This window comes from Lactuca serriola, chromosome 8 (assembly GCF_051521515.1).
Source record: "Lactuca serriola cultivar US96UC23 chromosome 8, Lser_US96UC23_V15, whole genome shotgun sequence".
NCBI lineage: Eukaryota > Viridiplantae > Streptophyta > Magnoliopsida > Asterales > Asteraceae > Lactuca > Lactuca serriola.
In genome coordinates, this window is record NC_136415.1 from 40,795,979 (window position 1) to 40,818,559 (window position 22,581).

Here is a 22,581-nt window from a genome sequence, read left to right on the forward strand (position 1 = left end):
AAATTCGAATGTCGGGCTATGCACTACTGTGCTAAATCTTAGAAAAATGATAAGTTCCTCATACGAAGTCAGATTTGGACGTTTGTTTTTTTGTACGTTCTTGGTTTAACATATACTACGACTTTCATTTAGATCACTAAGTCTAAAAAGTATTATTGCAAACTCACTTTTACATCACACAGCGTTATGTCGGTTTTGTCACGAAACTTCAAGAGGTCATAACTTCTTCGTTATAATTCGGATTTCATCGTTCTTTATATGTACGGAACCCTTGTGACATATAGTATAACTTAGTTAAGATTATTTATTCTAAATAATCTTCTATCAAAAAGTCATTTCTGACGTTTATTGTCTCTAAATTGACTAGCCTGAATATGCGGGTGTTACACCATGATTAGCTCGAATGTATTGGCCTTGATGTGCATTCGGGAAATTTCTCCATTCCTAGTGGAGGCAATCTAGGCTTCCTAACATTTCAGGGAAATCGTGCACATTCGAATGATGAACATATAATCGTTGGATTTCACTATAAGTGGGTTTGCGCAAATATCATGGACGATACAATCTCATGACATACTTACAAAATTTGTTAAGGCTTTGTCGTGCAGTACGTCCATACATCCTAAGATTCTCATGTAGTGTGTCTGGAGAAGTGGCCTATTCTAGTTGACGAAATGCAACCATGCATTAGTAAATGAGTAAAACCAGTTGTACCTCTAGCATCTGCTCGTTGTCGAAAATATGGACATGTTGTTGTGACGTCATTGACGATAGACTGACATAAATGTTTATGCATACGAAACCTCCAACGAAAATAATATCCTTGAAAAGTCGTGTTTTTTTCAAAATAATCTTTGCATGATGCGTTGGTGAGCCGCCTCATGATTTCTTTGTATGAACCTTCTTTTTTCCGACGATCATTAACATTTCATTAACGTAGTTCTTCTATCTTCTGTTCAGCCTCTTAAATGACCTTTATGGTCGATTCAAGCAACACTTCAAGAAAAACCCGACAATAAAGAAGATAAAGATGACATTTTTAGAGAGAGTGTAGAAGAAGGTTTTGATCGGGTATTTGAAGGAATGAGGTTGTATTTATAGTTATTTAAAAAATATTGATAAAAGATCCATTGGTGATTGGTTGGAGGGTGGCATTTAAACTCGGTAGATTCTCACCGAATAGCGACGCCGAGTTGAGCTCATTGAGGTGGTGGTACGGTGTATGTCGAGTCTGTTGGGATGTCAAGCCCACCAAGCAAATTACACCCTTTGATTGATAGATAAACGTAATATAATGGTAAAAAGGGGTATCGATCCTGGGGAAATGGTTGTATTCAATCACCAATGCAATCTAATAGAACTAATGAAATTTAAACTAACTAACTACAATTAAACTAAAAGGGGGGGTTGTTTGATTACTTGAAAAACTAAAATAATTGAATAACTAAAAACCTTGCAATTAAGCAAGTTGATGAGATGCTCAAAGGTTGGAAATAATTGGTTAACTAAGGCAATTCAACACAATGAACATTTGTGTGTTTATCATTAGGATCTAATACAAAGCTTATCCTTCATCCCAAATTGGTTATAGCAATCATGAAACATGATATGCCAAGATTCCTCATAGGTAGTATGGAGGTTGGGGAAGCCCACAACACACCTTCTTAACTAAAATCAAGGGTCAATTGAAGCAATTAATCCCAAGAAATCAATTAGCCTTAAGAATGAAGGAATCCCCAATTCCTAGAGGATGTCAAATGCTTACACATCCATAAAGGAGATATGATTCATAAGCTAGAGATGATTTCTACCATCATAAAGCCTTTGTTCTAGATAAATTCAATGATCCAATGCAAAATCAATGAAATAAATTAACCATTGCTCAATCAAATACTAAGCTCATGATCAAAGCATCAAATAAGCATAAGAATTGCAAACTAGAATCATAAACATGGAATAAATTGATAATCAACATAAATCCTTCAAAACCCACAAACATTCATTGGTTTTCAGCCAAAGTCAACCAAATAAGAGTATTAGCCACTCATGGCAACAAAGTAACAAGAACAATAATCTAATTGCATAAAGAAACTACCTAAGATTTGGAAAGATGAAAGGAAATGATTTCTAGCTCCCAAAATCGCCTCTTGCAGGTCTCCAATGGTGGAAAATCGTGAATGAGCCTCTAGATCTGATCCCCAAAGGTTATGGCAAGCCAAATGACCAAAATGCCCAAACTGGGCAGTTGCGCGGGTACCCGCACGATGGAAATTTTACCCGCGCAAATGTTGCTGTAATGCTATTGGTCCACCAAGCCACTCCACCCTTCCACTACCAAAGATTCCTTTGGTCCCCCCCCCCCCCCCCCCCCTCTCTTGTCCATGTAATTTGAAATGCACCAATCATCATTTAGCCACCAAATGGTTTCTCCTCCCACCACAAATAACCATGATCATTAATAAGACGTAGGGTATGTACAGAAAGATCTTTCGTTTTTTGAGTGTCACGTCAGTTTTTCCATCACTCTTCTTTCATTCACAAAAACACAGGAAATTGACATATGTTACTACCTTTTATTATTTTTTTTTTAATATATATAGACTCACTCACCTTTTTCTCGCACCCTCTAAACCTTAATATTGGTATGGTGTGTCAATGTGCGGAAAACATCTTTCACCCATTTCTCTCTCCATACCTTCTGACCTAACTACTAGTGACCACTAACCACCGAGAGGGTGTTTAAGATTAACAGTTTTTGTCAAGGAGACCACGAGAATATCGGTGATATGTATCCCGGATATCCTAACAGCACTACATGTAACATGTGGAATCAAAATAAAAACTAGGCAGGCAGGCAGCTGGGTGTAACTTTGAGCAAAAAGGTAAAGCTATGAGATTATCTATAAAGCCATCGTCACGAAATTTCATGCAAATATATATTAAATGAATTCATTTAAGGATAAAAAAATATTATTGCTTTTGTTGACTTGGGTTTAGTGAATCTGAATGATTAGTATAATCATCTTCATTATCGTTTTGGCTTGAATGTGAATTTAGGAAAGCATTTTCATTGGCATTCTAGTTATTATGACGATCGACATATGATTCTTGAATTTGTGATCTAGTAGTTTAAAGATGATGACCGTAAGAATAGTTGAATTTGATGAAGATAATGTTACAGAGCTCGAAGAAGTAGATTATATCGATGATGATTCCTAGAGAAATTGATAACCAAAACTACAACACACGTATCTTAATTAATCGTGGGTTTATCTTTCCTAAATTAAAAGGATTTACATTTGATACTTATTAATTTTAAAATTCTTAAATTATAAAACTTTAATTAATATTAATATTAATTAATATATCTTATCCTCTCTAATAAATGAAAATGTTTTTATCACTTGTCATGTTCTCCTTGATTTTGCCACATGTAATTTTCTTAGCATTTTTGACTAATTTGTTTTTCACATGTCATTTTCTTATTTATTCCATTATTATTTTATTGATACATCATTAATTTATTTAAGGCAGTTCATTATTAGAATAATAAATTAGAATAAATGTGATTGATAATGCCAAAAACGGTTACTTTCTTCTCTTGATAGGAAATATTTCAAATTTTTTAAACGTTTTGGTCTCTTAAATTTCAAATGGTATCATATGTAACTGGAAAAAAAAAACATTTAATACAAAGTGGTGCATTTCCAATTTATTAATTTTTTGCTTATTGTAGAATCGTTGAATTAAGAAAAAATGAACTTGTATTGAACTTTTGGTTTGTCTTGGTTGTAACTGATTTTGATTTTACATTTTGAATTTTTAAATTTTTAGGTTGTTATAATATCATATTCATTTTTATTCGATATTTGTTATGACTTACATTGGCTAATGACTCCCTTAGTTGTGTAGTAAAACAATTGCTTGAACAATTTATTAGGTTGGGTGATTCCTATAAACAATTGTGCTTTAGGATCTAGAGGAATTGCAAACCATGATAATCAATTATAAAATTTAATTGAGGGTGTAATAGATTGGAAATATTAATTATACAATGACAGTAACCTTAGTAATAAGACATCTAATGTTGTATTCAAAATTTTTTTTGAAAATCTATAATTCGTAACAATTATTTACAATATGTCATTACTAACTTTTATTAATTTGGGTTCAATTACATTCTTATTTATCAAAGCCTTTGTATATATGTAAAAGTAATATTTTAAAAATTGTTTAATCCTCTCTAATAAATGAAAATGTTTTTGCCACTTGTCATGTTCTCCTTGATTTTGCCACATGTAATTTTCTTAGCATTTTTGACTAATTTGTTTTCCACATGTCATTTTCTTATTTATTCCATTGTTATTTTATTGATACATCATTAATTTATTTAAGGCAGTTCATTATTAGAATAATAAATTAGAATGAATGTGATTGATAATGCCAAAAACGGTTACTTTCTTCTCTTGATAGGAAATATTTCAAATTTTTTAAGCATTTTGGTCTCTTAAATTTCAAATGGTATCATATGTAACTGAAAAAAAAAACATTTAATACAAAGTGGTGCATTTTCAATTTATTAATTTTTTGCTTATTGTAGAATCGTTGAATTAAGAAAAAATGAACTTGTATTGAACTTTTGGTTTGTCTTGGTTGTAACTGACTTTGATTTTACATTTTGAATTTTTAAATTTTTAGGTTGTTATAATATCATATTCATTTTTATTCGATATTTGTTATGACTTACATTGGCTAATGACTCCCTTAGCTGTGTAGTAAAACAATTGCTTGAACGATTTATTAGGTTGGGTGATTCCTATAAACAATTGTGCTTTAGGATCTAGAGGAATTGCAAACCATGATAATTAATTATAAAATTTAATTGAGGGTGTAATAGATTGGAAATATTAATTATACAATGACAGTAACCTTAGTAATAAGACATCTAATGTTGTATTCAAAAAAAATTTTGAAAATCTATAATTCGTAACAATTATTTACAATATGTCATTACTAACTTTTATTAATTTGGGTTCAATTACATTATTATTTATCAAAGCCTTTGTATATATGTAAAAGTAATACTTTAAAAATTGTTTAATGTTCATAATTTGATATTAAATTTTTTTTTTTAATAAACCCGTGTAATACACGGGTCTTATACCTAGTCTACCCTAATAAATGAGAATGATTTTGCCAAATGTCATTTTCTCATGCAATTAGCCACATGTCATTTTGTTATAATTTTGAAATATATTTATTTTCCACTTGTCAATTACTTCAATTTTCATTTCCAAATATATCATTAATTTAGTTTCCATAAATTAAACCTACCATAATGACTATTAATTTCAAATTTTAGATATTAAAATTAAATTAAATTTACAGTTTAAACATTTGTGTTTAACATTTTGTTATAATTAATTCGTTTAGTACACAGGTCTGATAACTAAATATATAACTTTAATTTTTGCATTTTTTTTTCTTATAGTTTTCATTTATTTCAAATTTCAAATTCAAATAAACTTTTTAAACGTTCATACTTAACATTTTGTTTTAATCAACTCATATAATATACGGGTCTCACAACTAGTATTCTAATAAATGAGGATCTATTTTGTCACATTTCAATCTAGTTTTGACACTTGTCATTTTTATAGTATTTTTGAAATAAATAATATCCACATGTAAATTTTTAATTTTTTTAAATTTCAAATTTAAAATCCACATAATACTTATATTTATATATATAAAGTATTAAATGTAATAAATATGATAGTAATAGCAATAAATATATTTCTTACTTCCATTTTTTAAAGCTTTATTTAAAAAAATATATTTAATATTTATATTTTGAGATATATTTTTTAATTAACCCGTGTAATACACGGGTCTTCCACCTAGTTCCATAATAAATAAAGAACTTACTCACATATGTTTTCTTTTCATTCCATTGGAAACATGACATTTTCTAAACATTTTTGATAAAATGTATTTTCCACATGTATAACAGGTCACTAAATAATTTATGCAAAATCTTATTAAAATCAATTACAGTAAATTGCTTCAAAATTGTCATCTATAATATTTTTTCAAGTTTAGAGATTATTTTTTATCGAAAGAAAAAACAAAAAACATCTAAATTCATATCTTCATATTGTGAATGATAATATATTTTTCGGATTCATTGTATGAATTCAGATTCACATTGTGAATTTGACGAAAAAATAATAATTTCTTTTATCGAATTTGATATCATTGGTAAAAGGATAAAAAAAAATTATGAATTTATGTATTTTTAGTTTTTTTTATTGATAAAAATAAGTTTTAAAAGTTGAAAAAAAAATTGATTCCTTAATTCCATAGTTAATAATGGTTCTCTATTGAACTTCACCATATATATATATATATATATATATATATATATATATATATATATATATATATATATATATATATATAGAGAGAGAGAGAGAGAGAGAGAGAGAGACAAAGAGAGAGAGAGAGAGGTAGGTTCATATATGGATGCTCAATTATTATGAAGACGTAGGAACCAATCAGATTTTAGAACAAAAATGAATTCATTAATAAATTATGTTAGGGTAATTTGGTAACGTTATATATAATAATTTTAAAAACCAAAATTAAATTCAAATATATATGGAAATTCCCTAAAATAATAAATTCATTCTCCTTAAAACCCTTCATTTTACATCCCAAAAACCCTACACCACCGTTAGAGATCTTGTCATCTCTATCACCAAAGCTAGATTGTTGAATCTATTAATATTTCTCTTCCGTAAGAGAGTTTATTTCTTACCCTCAACGTTCGATGAAGCATGTTGCTGGTAGTAGGAATGAGCTTTATAGCCAGACTGGTTCGGAACCAGAACAGATTTCCTTATATTATAAGAACCGGGAACCGGACCACCGGTTCCGGTTCCAGTCCTGGTTTTTCGATTATTTTTCAAACAAGAATCGGTTAAAATGTTGTAGATGATATGTTATCTTTCAGAACCTGTAAATGATTCAATATGTAACTAAATTATGACTTTTTACATTCTAAATTGAAGTACAAACACTAAATTACATGATCAAAAAAGAATCAAGTAATTCCACTTTATATGAGTGAGTTATGTGTATTTTAAAAGCGGGACAGATTCCAAAAAATTTAAACAAAATGCTGAAACAGAAATTAGCAACATTGATATGTTGTCTTCCGAGGTCTATAACTGATTCAATATCTAACCAAAATGTGTTTGTACAATCTAAAATGAAGTACAAACACCAAATTACATGCTGGAAAAAAATAAAGTAATTTTGACGTCATATAAATGAGTTATGCACATTTAAAAAAGCGGGACAGATTTAGAAAAACAAAAAAGTGTTGAAATATAAAAAGCGCAGCATAGATATTCTTTCTTTTGGGGCATGTGTCTGATTCAATATCTAACCAAAATATATGTTTGTACGGTCAAATTAGAATTACAAACTCCAAATAACATGTTGGAAAAAAATCAAGTAATTATGACTTTATATGAGTGAGTTATGCACATTTTAAAAAACAGGAAAATGTCAAACCGGTTCCGGTTTTTAGAACTGTGACCGGTTTTCATAAAAAACGGAGAACCGATAACCGGACCTTTTTACCAATTTCGGTTCCGGTTCGGTTCTGGTCTGATTCTAGTCCAGTTCCGGTTCCGACAGTTCTAATGCTCATCCGTAGCTGGTAGGTAGGGTTTAGCAGAAAAAACGATTATTTTATTCTTTCCCGCTACCTGTTATAAGATCATAACTTTGGTTTCCTTCTCCTTCAACCGACTACTTTCTTAACATAAATCCACAATAACTGAATCTCATTATTGTGTAAGTTTTTCTCTTTTCTAATTTGGGTTTACCCTCATATATGCTTCTTTTTTCTTACCGATTATCACCACAATTTTTAACTTATTTTTTTATTTTAATTAGACTTATAATAATTGCAAAACAGTTTAAGATTATAATAGTAATTGTTGTGCTTTGGTTTCTTAGAAGTGTGAATATTATGTAGGGCTTTTCATGATCAATGGATATTTCAAAGTACGTCAGGGGTTGTTTCACTGCTTTTTTTTATTTAACTCCAATATTCTTTTGACAAAAATAATAAGAATCTCATGAACCAAAATGATATTAAAAGGAACACGTATATTCTGAAGCTTTCTGTTACTATAACAGAGTAATTATTTTTTCGAATACGGTATTTGTCCCATTTTTTATTTGTAAAATTTGAGTTTGGTGATTCAAACATATTTATTGGAATAGTGGAGGAGGAATAGATAGAAAATAAAATCTTTTATCTTGGGTTTATTGTTACTCTTCATCTGTTATTATTTATGGATTTTTTTTTTTCATTTTTTTCTTTAGGCTATTTTCACTTCCGGATACAAAGCTATATTGCACATTCCAATACGAGATTATTAAGTTGACGTAGCGTTCAATTATAATTTGTATTTGATTGGTATTTTCTTTAAGAAATTTTTTTTGTATTTGATTGGCATTTTCTTTAAGAAAAAAGAACTAAGGTTTAATTTGATTAAGTGATTCGAGGATTACATTTTATTAGAATGATTGTTATTTTCTAATTAAGTAACACGAGGATTACATTCTATTACAATAAATTATAATTTTTTATTGTCTACCACATTCTATCATATTTATAGTTTTATTCTCTTAGAATTCACTGGAATTTTTAATATTTGAAAATTGATTATGCTTTCTTTGTGGATTAATTTTTGAAGAACCGACAATGTGAAAAATAACGAAAACCCGGAGATTGAGATTGTATTCTACCAGAATGTATTCTGGCAGAATATATAAAAAGATTTTTAGAAATAATATTCTTTAAAAATAGATTATTGTTTTTGTTAGATTTTGATTTTTTTTTCTTTTTTAGTTGACCATACTTATTTTAAATCTTTAAGAGTAAATATAATTATTAACTATTATTAGTCATATTTTTTTTCTAGAATGAATGTAATAATTGTTTATAGTTTTTTTGAAGAAATAATATAATTAGTGATTCTTAAAGAATAAAACTCATTTTATATAAAATTTATATCCTTTTATTCTTGATAATATGTTGTATAATTCTTTAAGCATGTTAATTATCAAAAAGATCTTGAATGAAACCATATTATGTAAGAATAAAATCAAAAATATATTTACTAATTTATGGATAACTTTCTGTCATTTTAACAAAATAAAATCGGTTATTATTAAAAAGTTATGTTAGAATTAAAATTAAATTCATTTAAAATATTCAGATTTTTAAAATTAAGAGAATTAATTATCTCTTAAAATCTGAAATTTTCTTTTTTAAATATAGTTTAATTGACAAAAATACCCTTATCCTAAAATGTATATGATTATATGGTATATGTTATCATATTATAATTGTTAGCCTATATATTATTAGTTCACTTGTTTATGGGCTCTTTAGTCTTTAGCTCATTAGGGTTTTGTCTAGCTAGTATTTATATCCGCTTTATTTTTTGTAGCATTTATGCTTTCATTAAGAACCTTGTAATTTCTCTCTATCATAATCATATGACAATGTTATCATGGTATCAGAACGGAGGTTTGTTACATTGTTAGAAGAATTTGTAGCAGTCATTTGTGGCGCGGATCGATTTCTAGGGTTACTGTAGCAGTTTTGATAGCTTATTCGTTCGGTCTGATGATGTTTATTCGTTGGTGATATTCAAGTTATTGATGGTATTCGTTTGTTGTTGCTGTTGATTCGTTGTTGTTGTTCGATTTCTTGTTGATGGGTCTGTTGATTGGTACAAGGTCAGACTTGTAGCAAAAGGGTATTCTCAACAGTATGGTTTTGACTACGAGGAGACATTTTCCCCAATTGCAAAGATGATGACAGTTCGTACTGTGATTGCAGTTGCATTCGTTCGACAATGGAAGATCTTTCAAATGGATGTCAAGAATGCATTTTTGAATGGTGACCTCCATGAAGAGGTTTATATGACTCCTTCACTAGGAATTCAGCACCAGTCGGGTGAGGTTTGTCAGCTTCGCAAAGCTTTGTATGGTCTCAAGCAAGATCCTCGTGCTTGGTTTGAAAAATTCTCCACAGTGATTACCTCTCTTGGATTTGTCCAGAGTAATCATGATTATTGTTTGTTTGTTAGATGCTTGAGTGTAGGACTGATCCTTTTGTCCTTATATGTGGATGACATGATTATTACTAGTGATGACCATGGTGGTATTGAGTCTTTGAAGCATGATCTAGCTCATCGATTTTCTATGAAAGATTTGGGCTTGATGCGTTATTTCTTCGGTATTGAGGTAGCTTAATCTAAGAAAGGGTATCTTCTTTCTCAGACTAAATATATATCTGACTTGTTTACACGGGCGGGCCTCTCTGACAATCGGATTGTTGATACTCCCTTTGAAACCAATGCACGATACTCTCCTACTGATGGTGTTCCTTTATCTGATCTGAATCTTTATCACACTGTTGTGGGAAGTTTGGTTTATCTCATAGTTACTCGTCCATATATATATATATATATATATATATATATATATATATATATATATATATATATATATATATATATATATATATATATATATATATATATATATATATTCATTCTAGTTGTTCTTATTTGCTTCTATTTACCATCATAATTATAATAAGATCACATGACATAGGTTTTCTTGGACTATAAGTTGTCTCTTCATTATGCCCATCACTCTAGCATTCCTTTGATCACATGTGGAATTGTGGACCCTTTATAACTTTATGATCCTTTCGAGAAGCCATAAACAACTAAAAAATGGTGCAAAAGTAAATCATTTTACGGTTTAATCGTAAGAAACGAATAAATTAGTATCTAAGAATACTTTAAAGTGACAAGGATGGTTGTGTCTATGCTCCCATAGACAAAGAGACCAAGACTAGTGGTTCAAATACATAATTGATGTGTTACAAAAACTTGGTTGGGCCACCAACTCCAATTTGATCTTAATAAATACGTGATTTCAAAGCATATAATTATTATTGACAATGGTTTTGTCTCTTGTTTGTTCATGTAACGATTAGGCCGATACTTAAGTGGTAAGGATGGTTGTGCTTTTGCTCCCCTCGACAAAGAGACAAAAACTTGTGATTTGTTTTTTATAATTATAATTTAGATTGGTTTTGTCTCTTGGTGTTCTATGGACTAGAAAGATGCAAATTTGTTTTAGAAACATCCACATATGATTTGTAGGTGGCATGTAGTTTGATGATAAAATATTTTGTGTAAATAGTTGTGAACAAATCATATTCATAAATCAGAAATGCCACTTGGTTGGCTATAACTTATAAGGAAAGAAATTATAAAATTTTGATATTTTATGGGCCTTGAATTGAAGACTCGATCACCAGACCCGTTTCCTCCTCAGCCGGCGTTAATTTGGACCAGACCCATGTTTCTGGACAAGAAGGGGACGCGAAGCCTCTTTGGAAGTCGAATGGATAACCCTCTACTATTTAAATGTCAAGTGGACTATATGAAATTGATTTTATAGATTAGTTCGTATTAATGGTTTTAGATATTGTAATAACTATTATTGGATTATATTTCAATTGTCAAATGTTATTATAAAATAGAATAATGTCTTAAAAGGGTAATATATTTTTTTATTTGTATATATTTGGTTATTGAGTTTTTTTTCGTCTGCATTTATCCTTTCAACTTGTTAAATTATACACATTCAGTCCTTATGACCGGCTACTCCAGGTTAGCCGGTAAAAATGACTTAATATGGTAATATATTTCTTACTTTGTATATATTTAGTCTTTAATATTTTTGTACAGATTTAGTCCTTAATATTTTTTTGTTGCAAAATAAATCATTTTTGTTTTTATACTCTTTCAATACTTATTAATGATTTTTTTTATGTTTTTCTCACGACATCTTATGTGGGACAATCATTAATCAGGTGTTTGGAGCTTTTGATGCTTATGTCCATCGCGAACTCGACTACTTGGTTCAGGCCCGGCCCAAATACATGTGTGAGATGGGCAAAGGCCCAGGGCAGCATAAATGGAGGGGCATCAGATTAGTCCAATAAGCAATATGTATATATATGTTTCGGCCCAAGAAAATTAGCCTAATACTCTTTTTTCTGGTGCAAGGCGTGCAATTTGAGCGGGAAAACGGAAAAGAATTAGCAACAGCAGCGCAAGTTGTATCCGCATGTGTGATTGCCTGATTGCCAATCGACGCTTCGAAATCCGGAAGCTGTAGAAGATTGAGAAGCTGTCTTAATCAAATTCAAATTGACTAAATGTATGTTTTTAATCCGATTTCGGTTTTCGTTACTTCTATTTTCATATTCTCCAACTTCTAAATACTTTTGTGGCTTTTGTAAGGATTTAGGGATTCCTGTTTCCCTTTTTCTGATCTGGTGGTTCATTGATTCTTGTTTGAGGTATACCGATTTAGTGATTCATTGATTACCGTTTGAGGGATACCCTTTTCTGATTTGGTGATTCTTTTCTCCTATTCTCCTTTTCTTATAACTATTCTAATTTGATGATTCCCATTTCCAGATTTGTATGATTAGAAAACTTGGAGTCCGAAGTTGGACTCTTAGAGACTAAGAGATTGAAGCCTTCATTTCAGTTTTCCTGATTTGAATGAGTTGCAGACCAGAGTTCGAGGCCTTGTTATTCGGTAATTCCTAAATCTTTTTTCTTATCACTTTTCTGATTCCGTTCTGAGGTATACAATATATTTATCAATTGAACTTCTGAATTTTTATGTTATGTTTAGTGATTCATTTGGGTGGAGGTATACCAGATACTAATCAATTGAACTTCTGAGTTCTAATTATTGTTGCTATTATACATTAGTTTAAAAAAAAAGGTTCTTATTTCTGATTTCATTACCCCTTTTCCAGGTTAGTTGACATATTGATATTGATAGTGTAAACAAAAACAAAAAATCTGGGTACTATCTTCCTTTAATTAGATTTTTTGTTAGAAATGAAAAAGTCAGTGAAAATAGTTCTAATGATCTGATTAATAGTTTTAATGATATACATAATATTGCTACACATCCGATTGGAAATTCCAATGATTTGGTTGATTGTTTCAATGATTGTGAGAATAATGAATTTGTTGATAAAGTTAAATCAAATGAATTTATTATTTTGCAGAAATTATTTTTGGATGAAGCATATAAAGATGAAAGTCCATGAGCATCTATTCAAATAACAAAGTTTACAAGAAGAATGGATATGATCCGGAAGCATCATGACTCAATAAAGATTGAATTAGTAAGCAAAATATTGAAAGTCAATTTTAACAAAGTGTTGATTAATGTAAAATAATAGTGGTTTTTATTCAAAAATCACAAGGCATCCTTTTAAGTGATTTTGTAAGTTTTTGGTTTGTAATTGTATTGGTTCTGTTTGACTGTAACTTTAATTGAATTTTTGTATTATAATTTTTTTTTGTATGAGTTTTGTCTATTGAGCGCGGTCTAAACATATAGGCATAAAATTCTTATCTCGCCCGGGGCATTAAAACCCAATGGACCGGCCCTGACTTGGTTGCTTATGTTATGTGTTCTGAATGTCATAACTTCTTCATACGATCTCAGATTTTAACGATCTTTATATCCATGTGTTTGTATTTTAGTCTACTAAAACTTTCGTTTAGATTACTCCAGTTAAAAATTAATATATTTTTACTTACGATCTTTATATTCATATGTTTTTATGAATGCATGTATGGATTTTTTTTTATAAAATCGTAAGTAAAAATATATTACATTTTAACGGGAGTAGTCTTAACAAAAGTTGTAGTAGACTCAAAAAACGAACACATGGATATAAAGATCGTTAAAATTTGATATTGTATGAAGAAGTTACAACGTTTAGAACACAAGACCTAAGTCAAACCAGAAGACCTAAGCAACCAAGCAGTCGAGGTCGAGATGGACATAAACATCAACAACCCAAAACACCTCATTAATGATTGTCTCATGTAAGATTTCGTGAGAAAAAATTAAATAAATCATTCATAAGTATTGAATGAGTACAAAAGCAAAAATGACTTATTTTGAAACAAAAAAAAAATATTAAGGACTAAATGTGTATAAAAATTAAGGACTAAATGTGTACAAAATGAGAAATATATTACCCTATTAAGTCATTTTTTCCGACTAACCTAGAGTAACCTGTCATAATGACTGAATGTGTACAATTTAACAAGTTGATGGGGGGTAAATATGGACGAAAAAACTCAGTGGCCAAATGTATACAAATCGAAAAATAAATTACACATTTTAAGTCGTTATCCTTATAAAATATGTATTATATTTTTTGCACGTCACAACAAATTTATTACTTATCTTATTTTCTATTTTTTTTTTAAATTATCATATTTGACCAACCAAAAAATAACTTATAAGTTAGTTTTATAAAAGAAGGTGATTCTTCCACTTAAAAAATTGATTTACCTACATAAAATATAAGTTTCATTGATTTGTAAGATAGTTGCAAATATGATGTGTCGTGTCGATTAATCAATTTCTTAAGTGGAAGAAACACTTCTACTTAGGGGGTGTTTGGCTTAGCTTTTGAAAGCCAAAAGTCCTTTTTGAAAAAGAAAAAAAAGCAAAAGATGTTTGGCAAACTTACTTTTAGAAGCTACTTTTGAAGTTTTTACATAAGGAAAAGGAACTTTTTGGAAAAGTCAGGAAATCCTGACTTTTTGTAACTTTTCCAAAAAGGACTTTTGGGGTTTGAAAAGCTAAGCCAAACACCCCCTTAGACTAGCATATTTTAGCATTTACTTTTAAGTGGAATATTCATCCTCAGGTGTTCGCCAACAAGTCTTTAGGAACTTTTAGCTTTTACTTTTGAGAAAAAAACTCGAATGAAAACAAAAAGTTTCATTCGTAGTACTAGCCTAAAGTTTTCGCTTTCAACAAAAAACTTTAAATCCAAAAGCATTTAACAAAAAACTATTTTGCATATTAACTGAATTATCTCTTAAAAAATAAACCCACATTTTGTGATTAAACGTCTATTATCTTATGTTTGCTTTCTCCCAAGAATAAATTAAAAATATTCTTTCATAAGTTTAGCCATTAAGGAAAAACACAATTAAAAGCGAAACATTCTTCACATGGTTGTACTGTTGAGTACAGTTATATGTTTATAATATAACTCGGCTGTTGGGTTAATTTTTTCTTATCAAACTACCATGGCTTTGTATAAAATGTTATAACTTTCGTAATGTAACATAACGATAAAATACTTTCAAATTTTTTATAAATATATTTAACATGATTTCATCGAAACTCCTTATGAATCCTTAATTTAATAAATAATAAGATAGTACAACATATTAAACTTGCAAACAAGCAAATACAATCATTCGAACCTTATAAGCCTACGTTTTTTTTTTCCTTTACAAACTTGTACAATTACCACATCTAAAAACAACCAAACCAAATTGAAAACCATGCAAATCCAACCATTATCACCACACTGTTTTCGTTTAACTTAAAACAACAACAGTTGTTTCTTCAAAAGTTAAAAACATATTTCATCAAAAACTTATGTCATCATCATCATCTCCACTGAAAACAAACCAACAAAAAAAAAAAAAAATATAACAATATAACAATCCATACACTACTTTCATCAGAGAGACAAATGGAAGAAGACCCACATACAAAAAATAAAAATTTACCTCGCAACAATCCCAAAATCTCCATAGTAGTAGTAGTATCTACACAAGTTTTTTCACTTTGCTTTTGTGGAAAAGAACCTGCTAAATCCACGTCCATTGTTGTTCTTTTCAGGTGTGGGATTTGATGATGATGAAGAAGATGATCCGGATTTAGTTGGGCGATGTTTTGAGGTTCTTGAAGTTATTGGTGATTTTAAAAGATTGTTTCCTTCAGAATCCCATGGATCTAAATGAGCTGGAGATGGAGACTCATTTCCCATATGATGAACTAAATTATTATTATTATTATTATTATTATTGTTGTTGTTGTTCATTCCATTGCTTGTTGTTGTTACTTCATAATCTTCTTCTTCTTCATCTTCTTCTGTAAAAGTTTGACTTTTTTGACTTGTCTCTCGAATTGGAGACCCCATGAATTCGGTTGTTGGAGGTCGCATGCCTTTTAACTGTTTTCCTAGGAGGAATATTGTTTCTTGACACTCTGCTAATTTCTCTGCAGCAGCTGCTAATTCTCTCTCCTGAAAATAGTTTTTTTTTTTAGAGGAAATTACGTAAATGGTCCTTGTAGTTTCTGGTTATTAACGTGTTTGATTCGATATTGAAACTGTTTTCAGTTTTGGTGTTTATTTCGAGGTTTTGTAATTTTTTATCGGTTTTGGTTTAGTCCTTGTTTTGACATTTTATATCGGATTTGGTACTTGTTTCAAAGTTTCAGGGACTAAATCGATTATGTACCTTGAAATAAGGACCAAAAGTGAAAAAAGGGTTTGATTTTGGTCATTTTTCAAGGTTCTGGGGACCAAAATCCTTATGAAACCTTAAAATAAGGACCACATTTGGAAAAGATTCTCTTTTGAAAACAAAGGTCCCTGTGCTTTTGTTGTTTCTACCATGTTTAGTCCAAAGCTGAAACCTTTTTTCACTTTTGGTCCTTACTTTAAGGTTTCATATCAATTTTGGTCCCTAATTTCAAAGTTTCATATCAAATTTGGTCCTTTATTTCAAGGTGATGAATCGATTTTGGTCCTCCAAAGTTTCCAGGAACCAGAATCGATACAAAACTTTAAAATAAGGACCAGAAATGAAAAGAAGTTTTCAACTTTAGACTAAACACAGTAAAAATCAGAAAGCACAGGGACCAGTTTGGTAAATTACTCTACTTGACAACACAAACAGTAGTATAGTGAAACTGAAACTTGCAGGTTCAGTCCAATTTCAGATTTTGTTACATAACTCATCCTTGTTGTTTCAACTTTAGTCCCTGGCTTGTTATATTTATAATTTTTAAATGACCATTTTGCCCTTGGACCAAAACAAAGATTACAGATTTTACCTGGTTACTTTTACCATCCGTCTCAGCAACCGGAGGTGGGGTGTTTTCAGTTTCAATCCTAAAACATAAATTAAATGTCAATATTACAATTAAAAATTTAAACTTGTATATAAATAAATTAGAATTTAGAAAATATATTTATTTACCTTTGCAATTGTTCTAGAAGATCTTTGCACTTTTCCTCAGTCTCCTTATGATTCTTCTTCTCTTCTTCCAGCTCATTATCCAACATTGTAATCTTTTCTTCTAGAACATTCACCCGATTTTGCAACTCATTTGCACGAACTTCAAGTGAATTATAAGATTCAGCCATACACTTAAGCTGAGTCTCAAACAACCCGTTTGACTTTTGAGCATTGGTCAACTGAGATTTCACTTCAGTCAAAGTCAACTCAGTTTCACTCAACTGTAGCTTTGTATTTTCAAGATTCTCATTACATTTTTCAAGATCCATAAAAATCTTCTCTTTTTCTAACTTCAACTCTTCAAACTCCTCAAATGAACATTTCCAAGGTGAAACTGTTGTTTCAGAGGTAGGTACAGAGTTTTCATTTTCATGGGGTATGTCAGGGTCAGAAGTGGAATCTGAAAATTGAGTTGAATTTGAATAGTCAACTTTATTTTCAGGTAAAGCGATTTTGTCAATGCAATCTGGACTACTTGTTTCAGCATCATTCACAAAAGTAAAACGAAGCTCACCAGCTTTACCAAGAACACCAGAAAGAGAAACAACAAAATCTTGCAATTTTACTTTTTTGTCCTCAATCTCTTTGTAAATGACCGAAAACCCCTCGACCTTTTGCACAAACCCATTCTCTTCAATTCCAACCACAGATTTCGCTTCCTTTTCCACAGTCATTACAAAATTGTAAATCCCAGAAATCGCATCACCCAATTCTTGATCATCGTGTGAAATTACGTTTATACCCTTTGGATTTAATTCTTCGGTCTCCGGGGTTTCTTTACTCACTGAGTCGGTAGCTAGCTTTTCCATCTCCAAGAAATCATCCATGAGCTCCAAATTGTTTGCATTTTCAGATCTTTGAGGACTTTCAGGAATCTTATTATTATTATTATCTTTTTTATTATGAGTCAACTCAGAAATCAAAGCTGTAGCCCAAGAACCTGTGACACTAACTTCATCATCATTACCCTCTTCAGAAAAGGAAGCCACACTAGGCGCGTTACTTGCGTTTTGAATTTGACCAGAATACCCTTTGACTTGACTTTCAAGACTCTGAAGTTTACTAACTGTTTTAGCACAAATGTTTCTAGAAGCTTGTAGCTCAGTGTTACGTTTAGCTAAAGCTTCTTTCAACATCTTTGTTTCCTCTTCCATTCCTAGTATTCTCTCTGTTAGCATTTCGTTTTCTTTTTTGTAATTTTGTAAACTGTCAAGGGTAAAATCGGGCAAAGAAGAAAAGCTTTGACTATGTTGACTATGTTGACTATGTGGACTATGTGGGCTCGGGGGTTTGACTGGAGACCGTTTGACTCGTGACTCACCATAATCTCTCCCTAAACTATCAACTTCAAGTTTCATTTGAGCTAAAGCAGCGGGACCCGGTAATTTCTTTCTGACAAGTCCACGTAGGCGTTGACACTCGGCTTCTAATTTAGCTATCTTTCTTACACCTTCTAAATGCTGTTTATTTGCCACGTCAGCAGACCTAACACTCATGTTTTTTTCCTCATTTCGAATCTCCAACTCTTTAGCAACAATATGTAATTCGTATTTCAAAGAATTGATTTCTCTTTCACATGATTCGATATCGGATTTTAACCTTTCGATTTCTGCTTCCTTTTCGGATTTTTCTTCACTCATTTTGATCAACATGTTTGAGCGTTCTTGTAAAGATCTTGAAATTGCAGCATTGTCAGCAGCTGATCGCATCAGTTCTTGATCAAGATTTGAGACTTTTGTATCGAATTCGAGTTTTAATTTGTCCCATTGTTTTGTTTTTGCAAGAACAACATCGTGGATGATTTGTTCGTGTTCTTCTTTCAGGTTTCTTATTTGTCTCATGCATTCCTTTAAAGCTCCATCTAAATGTGAAGCTCGATCCTCAGCAGTAAGTTTTAGTAAAGTTACTGATTCTAGATGGTTTTTTAGGGTTGCTGCTTCTGCTTCTGCCTTTTCCCAACCTATAAAAATCATCTTTTTAGATTTTTTTTAACAGATGATAGCAAGATAATAAGATTTTCTTTATACAAAAGGTAATTGCTTTTCTCTTGTTTTAGAATGAATAAGTTTTATGTCATATTGTGATAGAATGAAAACATGAACATACCACAGACAGCTTCTTCAGCAACTTTTGCGTGTTGTTTGACAAGATTCTCCTTTGTTGTCATTTCTGAATGGGCTTCAGAAAGCTGCTCATTCAATTCCTTCACTTCATCTTCTAGATTCTTTATTTGATCTTCATATACAAGTTGTTGATCTTCATATCGTTTCACTTGTTCATCGTATGATTTCACTTGATCTTCGTATGATTTCATTTGATCTTCATATGATTTTACTTGATCCTCCAATCCAGTTAAATGGGAATATGACTCCACAGAAATTTGGACATAGTTTGGCTTTTTGTAGCTATCTTGTTTCACCTGAAATGTGATGAGGATGATATAAATAAAGAGGTTTTATAAAGATTTTATAAAGAATTATTAAAATGTTACTGAATGAAGAAACCTTGTCACTTTGAGAGGCAGCTGAAGAAGGGACACCAACAGATTCTGATACAACAACAGCTTTATCAGATGACTTTTTCTTCCATGGCCAACTCCGGCGATCCATGGTCTACTGTTACATGTGTACAAAAGAATAAAAAAATCAAGTAACAATAATATAAAAGATAAATATGAAGTTAATTGCTTCTTAATTATTCAACCATAAGTTTGCTTGCAGATTAAGACTTATGTAACATGTTTCTTATAAAGAAATAATCAAATTGTCTTTTAATGTAACAAAGATTATTGAAAACAAACCTGGAGGAAGAAAAGAAAAAAAAAAGTAAAAGAGTTTCTGGGTTTCTGGTTTCTGACCCTGCACAAGAACCAGGAAGATGATATTGATTCCTCACTGTACTTTTCTGCTCATGCAGGGCATTCAGAAACCATGGTAACAGTTAAAAGGTTATCGAATTTTCATTTTAAATAATATTAATTTGCGATGAGGGAGGGGTAGGGAAAGAGAATGCAGATTAAGACCCAACACCAACAGCCCTAGAAAACAAATGTTCAGAATTGACATTCAGGAGAAGAAAAGGAAAAAGAAAAAGGTAGGCTAAGACGAAAAGTGACAATCTAAAGTTGAAGAAGGATAGACTAAAATGAAAGGAATCCCAATCAACAAGAATAGCATGCATCACCAAATCTGGAGAATTATCTCGGCGAATAAAAATATAAAAGAAAAACCAAAAAAAAACAAACACCGACATCATTTAGGAAAAAATCAAAGCTAACCATACTAAATTACTAATTAATTAAAATACTCCATGATGAAGAGTACACTGGTTGGTTACAGATTCCTCCAGTTCATATACGTAATCTGTCAATTCATAGGCTAATTGAAAAAGAAAAAATGAAAAAAGCCAATAAGGAATCAATTTTCAGTGAGAATTTTTTAGTAACAAAGATGACCTAACAATGTAATGTAAAATGATTTCAGATTGTTACTCTTAATCAGAAATAGTCAAAATTCATATCTAATTGAAGATCAGTAAAGTTGAAGAAACACCGAATCGCCGATAAACAGTATACTAGATTGAAAGTAGATAAAAAGAAACAAATTTGGAATTAAACTTTAAAAAAAAGTATCAACGCAAATAACCTTATCAATCTAGAACTCGATTAGATCAAGGACGGATAGGAAAACATTTCGTCTCGAGAAAAGCGCAAAGCGAAAACCGATTAATAACTTGAGAACTAAACAGAGATCGCAAACATCGATGATAATAGACTTACCAGTAGCAATGTAGTTCTCCGAGAGAGAAAATGAAAGTGAGAAACGAAAACAATAAACAGATAGAAGTCGATTGATGAAGCTCGATTGAAGAATTTTGTCTTTTCAGTTCCTGTAGCAATTAGAGATCCACACTTTATGCTTGTCTGTAAATTCAGATTCTCTTCAGATGTGTGATATGGCGGTTGTGATGAGTGGACGCCGTGGTGGTGGTGGTGATGGTGGTGGCCGATGTGGTGGTGGTGGTGGGTGGGTGGCGGAGAGATAAAATTTTATATATCCGGAGGGGGAAGGCTGCGTTAGGTGTCACTTAAAAACTCAGGGGTTGAGAAGCACTTTAAAATACATCACCATGTATTGCAGTATATAGAAATTTCACTTTCACCCCCTACTTTTACTTTTAGTTGTATTTGAAAATTTCACTTTTGACCCCCTTAATTATAACCATGGTACATATTTGTACCTTAAAAATTAATAAGTTCTACTTAGTTTAAAAATTATGAAAAATCTAAGATTTATTTAGTTTAAAGTAAGAGATGTTATATGAATATTATGAAATATTTAGAAATACAATTAAAATAATGTTTTAGTGTCTTAATAATTCTGAAGACAACGAAAAACCATTATTGTTGCATCTTGTACTATCACTCAATATTAATGAATGTTTTTTTTTGACATTATAATTGAAATACATTGCATAAATTTGTGTAACAAACAATGCTTCATACATTTATTATATGTGGTTTTTATGCCACAAACTTACATTTTAACGTATAAATTTTAAATGATTAAATAACTAATTTGTATAATTGTTGATCATTTAATTTTAAAATATCGAAGTCAGTACCATTATATTGCGATTGGAGTTGGTGTATTTGATTACTATTGTACGTGTAGAATTTAAATATAAATACATTTTCTCCCACTTTTTTATTTTTATAAAATGTGTCAAATTAGTGTTCAAAAAATGTACTTTTATTTATTTTAACTTATTTTTGGTATGCATTTGAAAACGTCACCTTAACCTCTACATTAACTATTGCGTAAGTTTGGAAATGTATGCTTGACCTCAATATTTATTTTTGATAGTACTATTAGTATACTATACATCATTTCTATCATCATCTCTTTAACATCCACCAACTTGATTACTTTTTCTTTCAAAGTATTCATTGAATTATGTCTATCCTCAATATTATTCATCCACTCTTGATAATTATCATTTTATTTTATTTTTATATGCTTAGGTCATTAATTAGTATTAAGATATCTACGTTATTAATAGATTATTACTAGACTGATTCTATACTATTAATAAACAAATGAATTAAAATACTATGGTCTTTATTATAAATTAACTTAATTGACATCATATGATATAAAAAACTAAGCATGATATATGAGCAAGATGCCTATTACATGCAAGGTTATACGGATTAAATAATTGGTTATTAAGTTTCTTGATTTAATAAGTTATGTCTATGAAATCAACCTTGGAGTTTTACCTTCAACCTCTAGTACCATGACCATAG

General features: G+C 30.6%; 1 protein-coding gene across 4 annotated transcripts; it reads right to left on the minus strand.

Moving 5' to 3' along the window:
• Nucleotides 1-15,515: 15,515 nt before the first annotated feature.
• On the minus strand, nucleotides 15,516-21,375 carry LOC145070830 (filament-like plant protein 4). 4 transcript variants are annotated; one of them, XR_013690102.1, is made up of 7 exons: nucleotides 21,052-21,375; nucleotides 19,778-19,888; nucleotides 19,380-19,692; nucleotides 17,235-19,233; nucleotides 17,089-17,146; nucleotides 15,756-16,273; nucleotides 15,516-15,642 (listed from the first exon to the last, which is right to left on the minus strand). XR_013690102.1 is itself a non-coding variant. In XM_079017788.1 (6 exons), exons 2-6 carry the CDS (start codon nucleotides 19,880-19,882, stop codon nucleotides 15,809-15,811), a joined length of 2,940 nt encoding a protein of 979 aa, XP_078873914.1. In that variant the 5' UTR covers nucleotides 19,883-19,885; nucleotides 21,052-21,375; the 3' UTR covers nucleotides 15,516-15,808. The 4 variants fall into 4 exon arrangements, 3 of the variants coding, with proteins under 3 accessions (XP_078873914.1, XP_078873912.1, XP_078873913.1); XM_079017788.1 differs by having other exon boundaries at nucleotides 15,516-16,273; nucleotides 19,778-19,885; XM_079017786.1 differs by having other exon boundaries at nucleotides 15,516-16,273.
• Nucleotides 21,376-22,581: the final 1,206 nt, after the last annotated feature.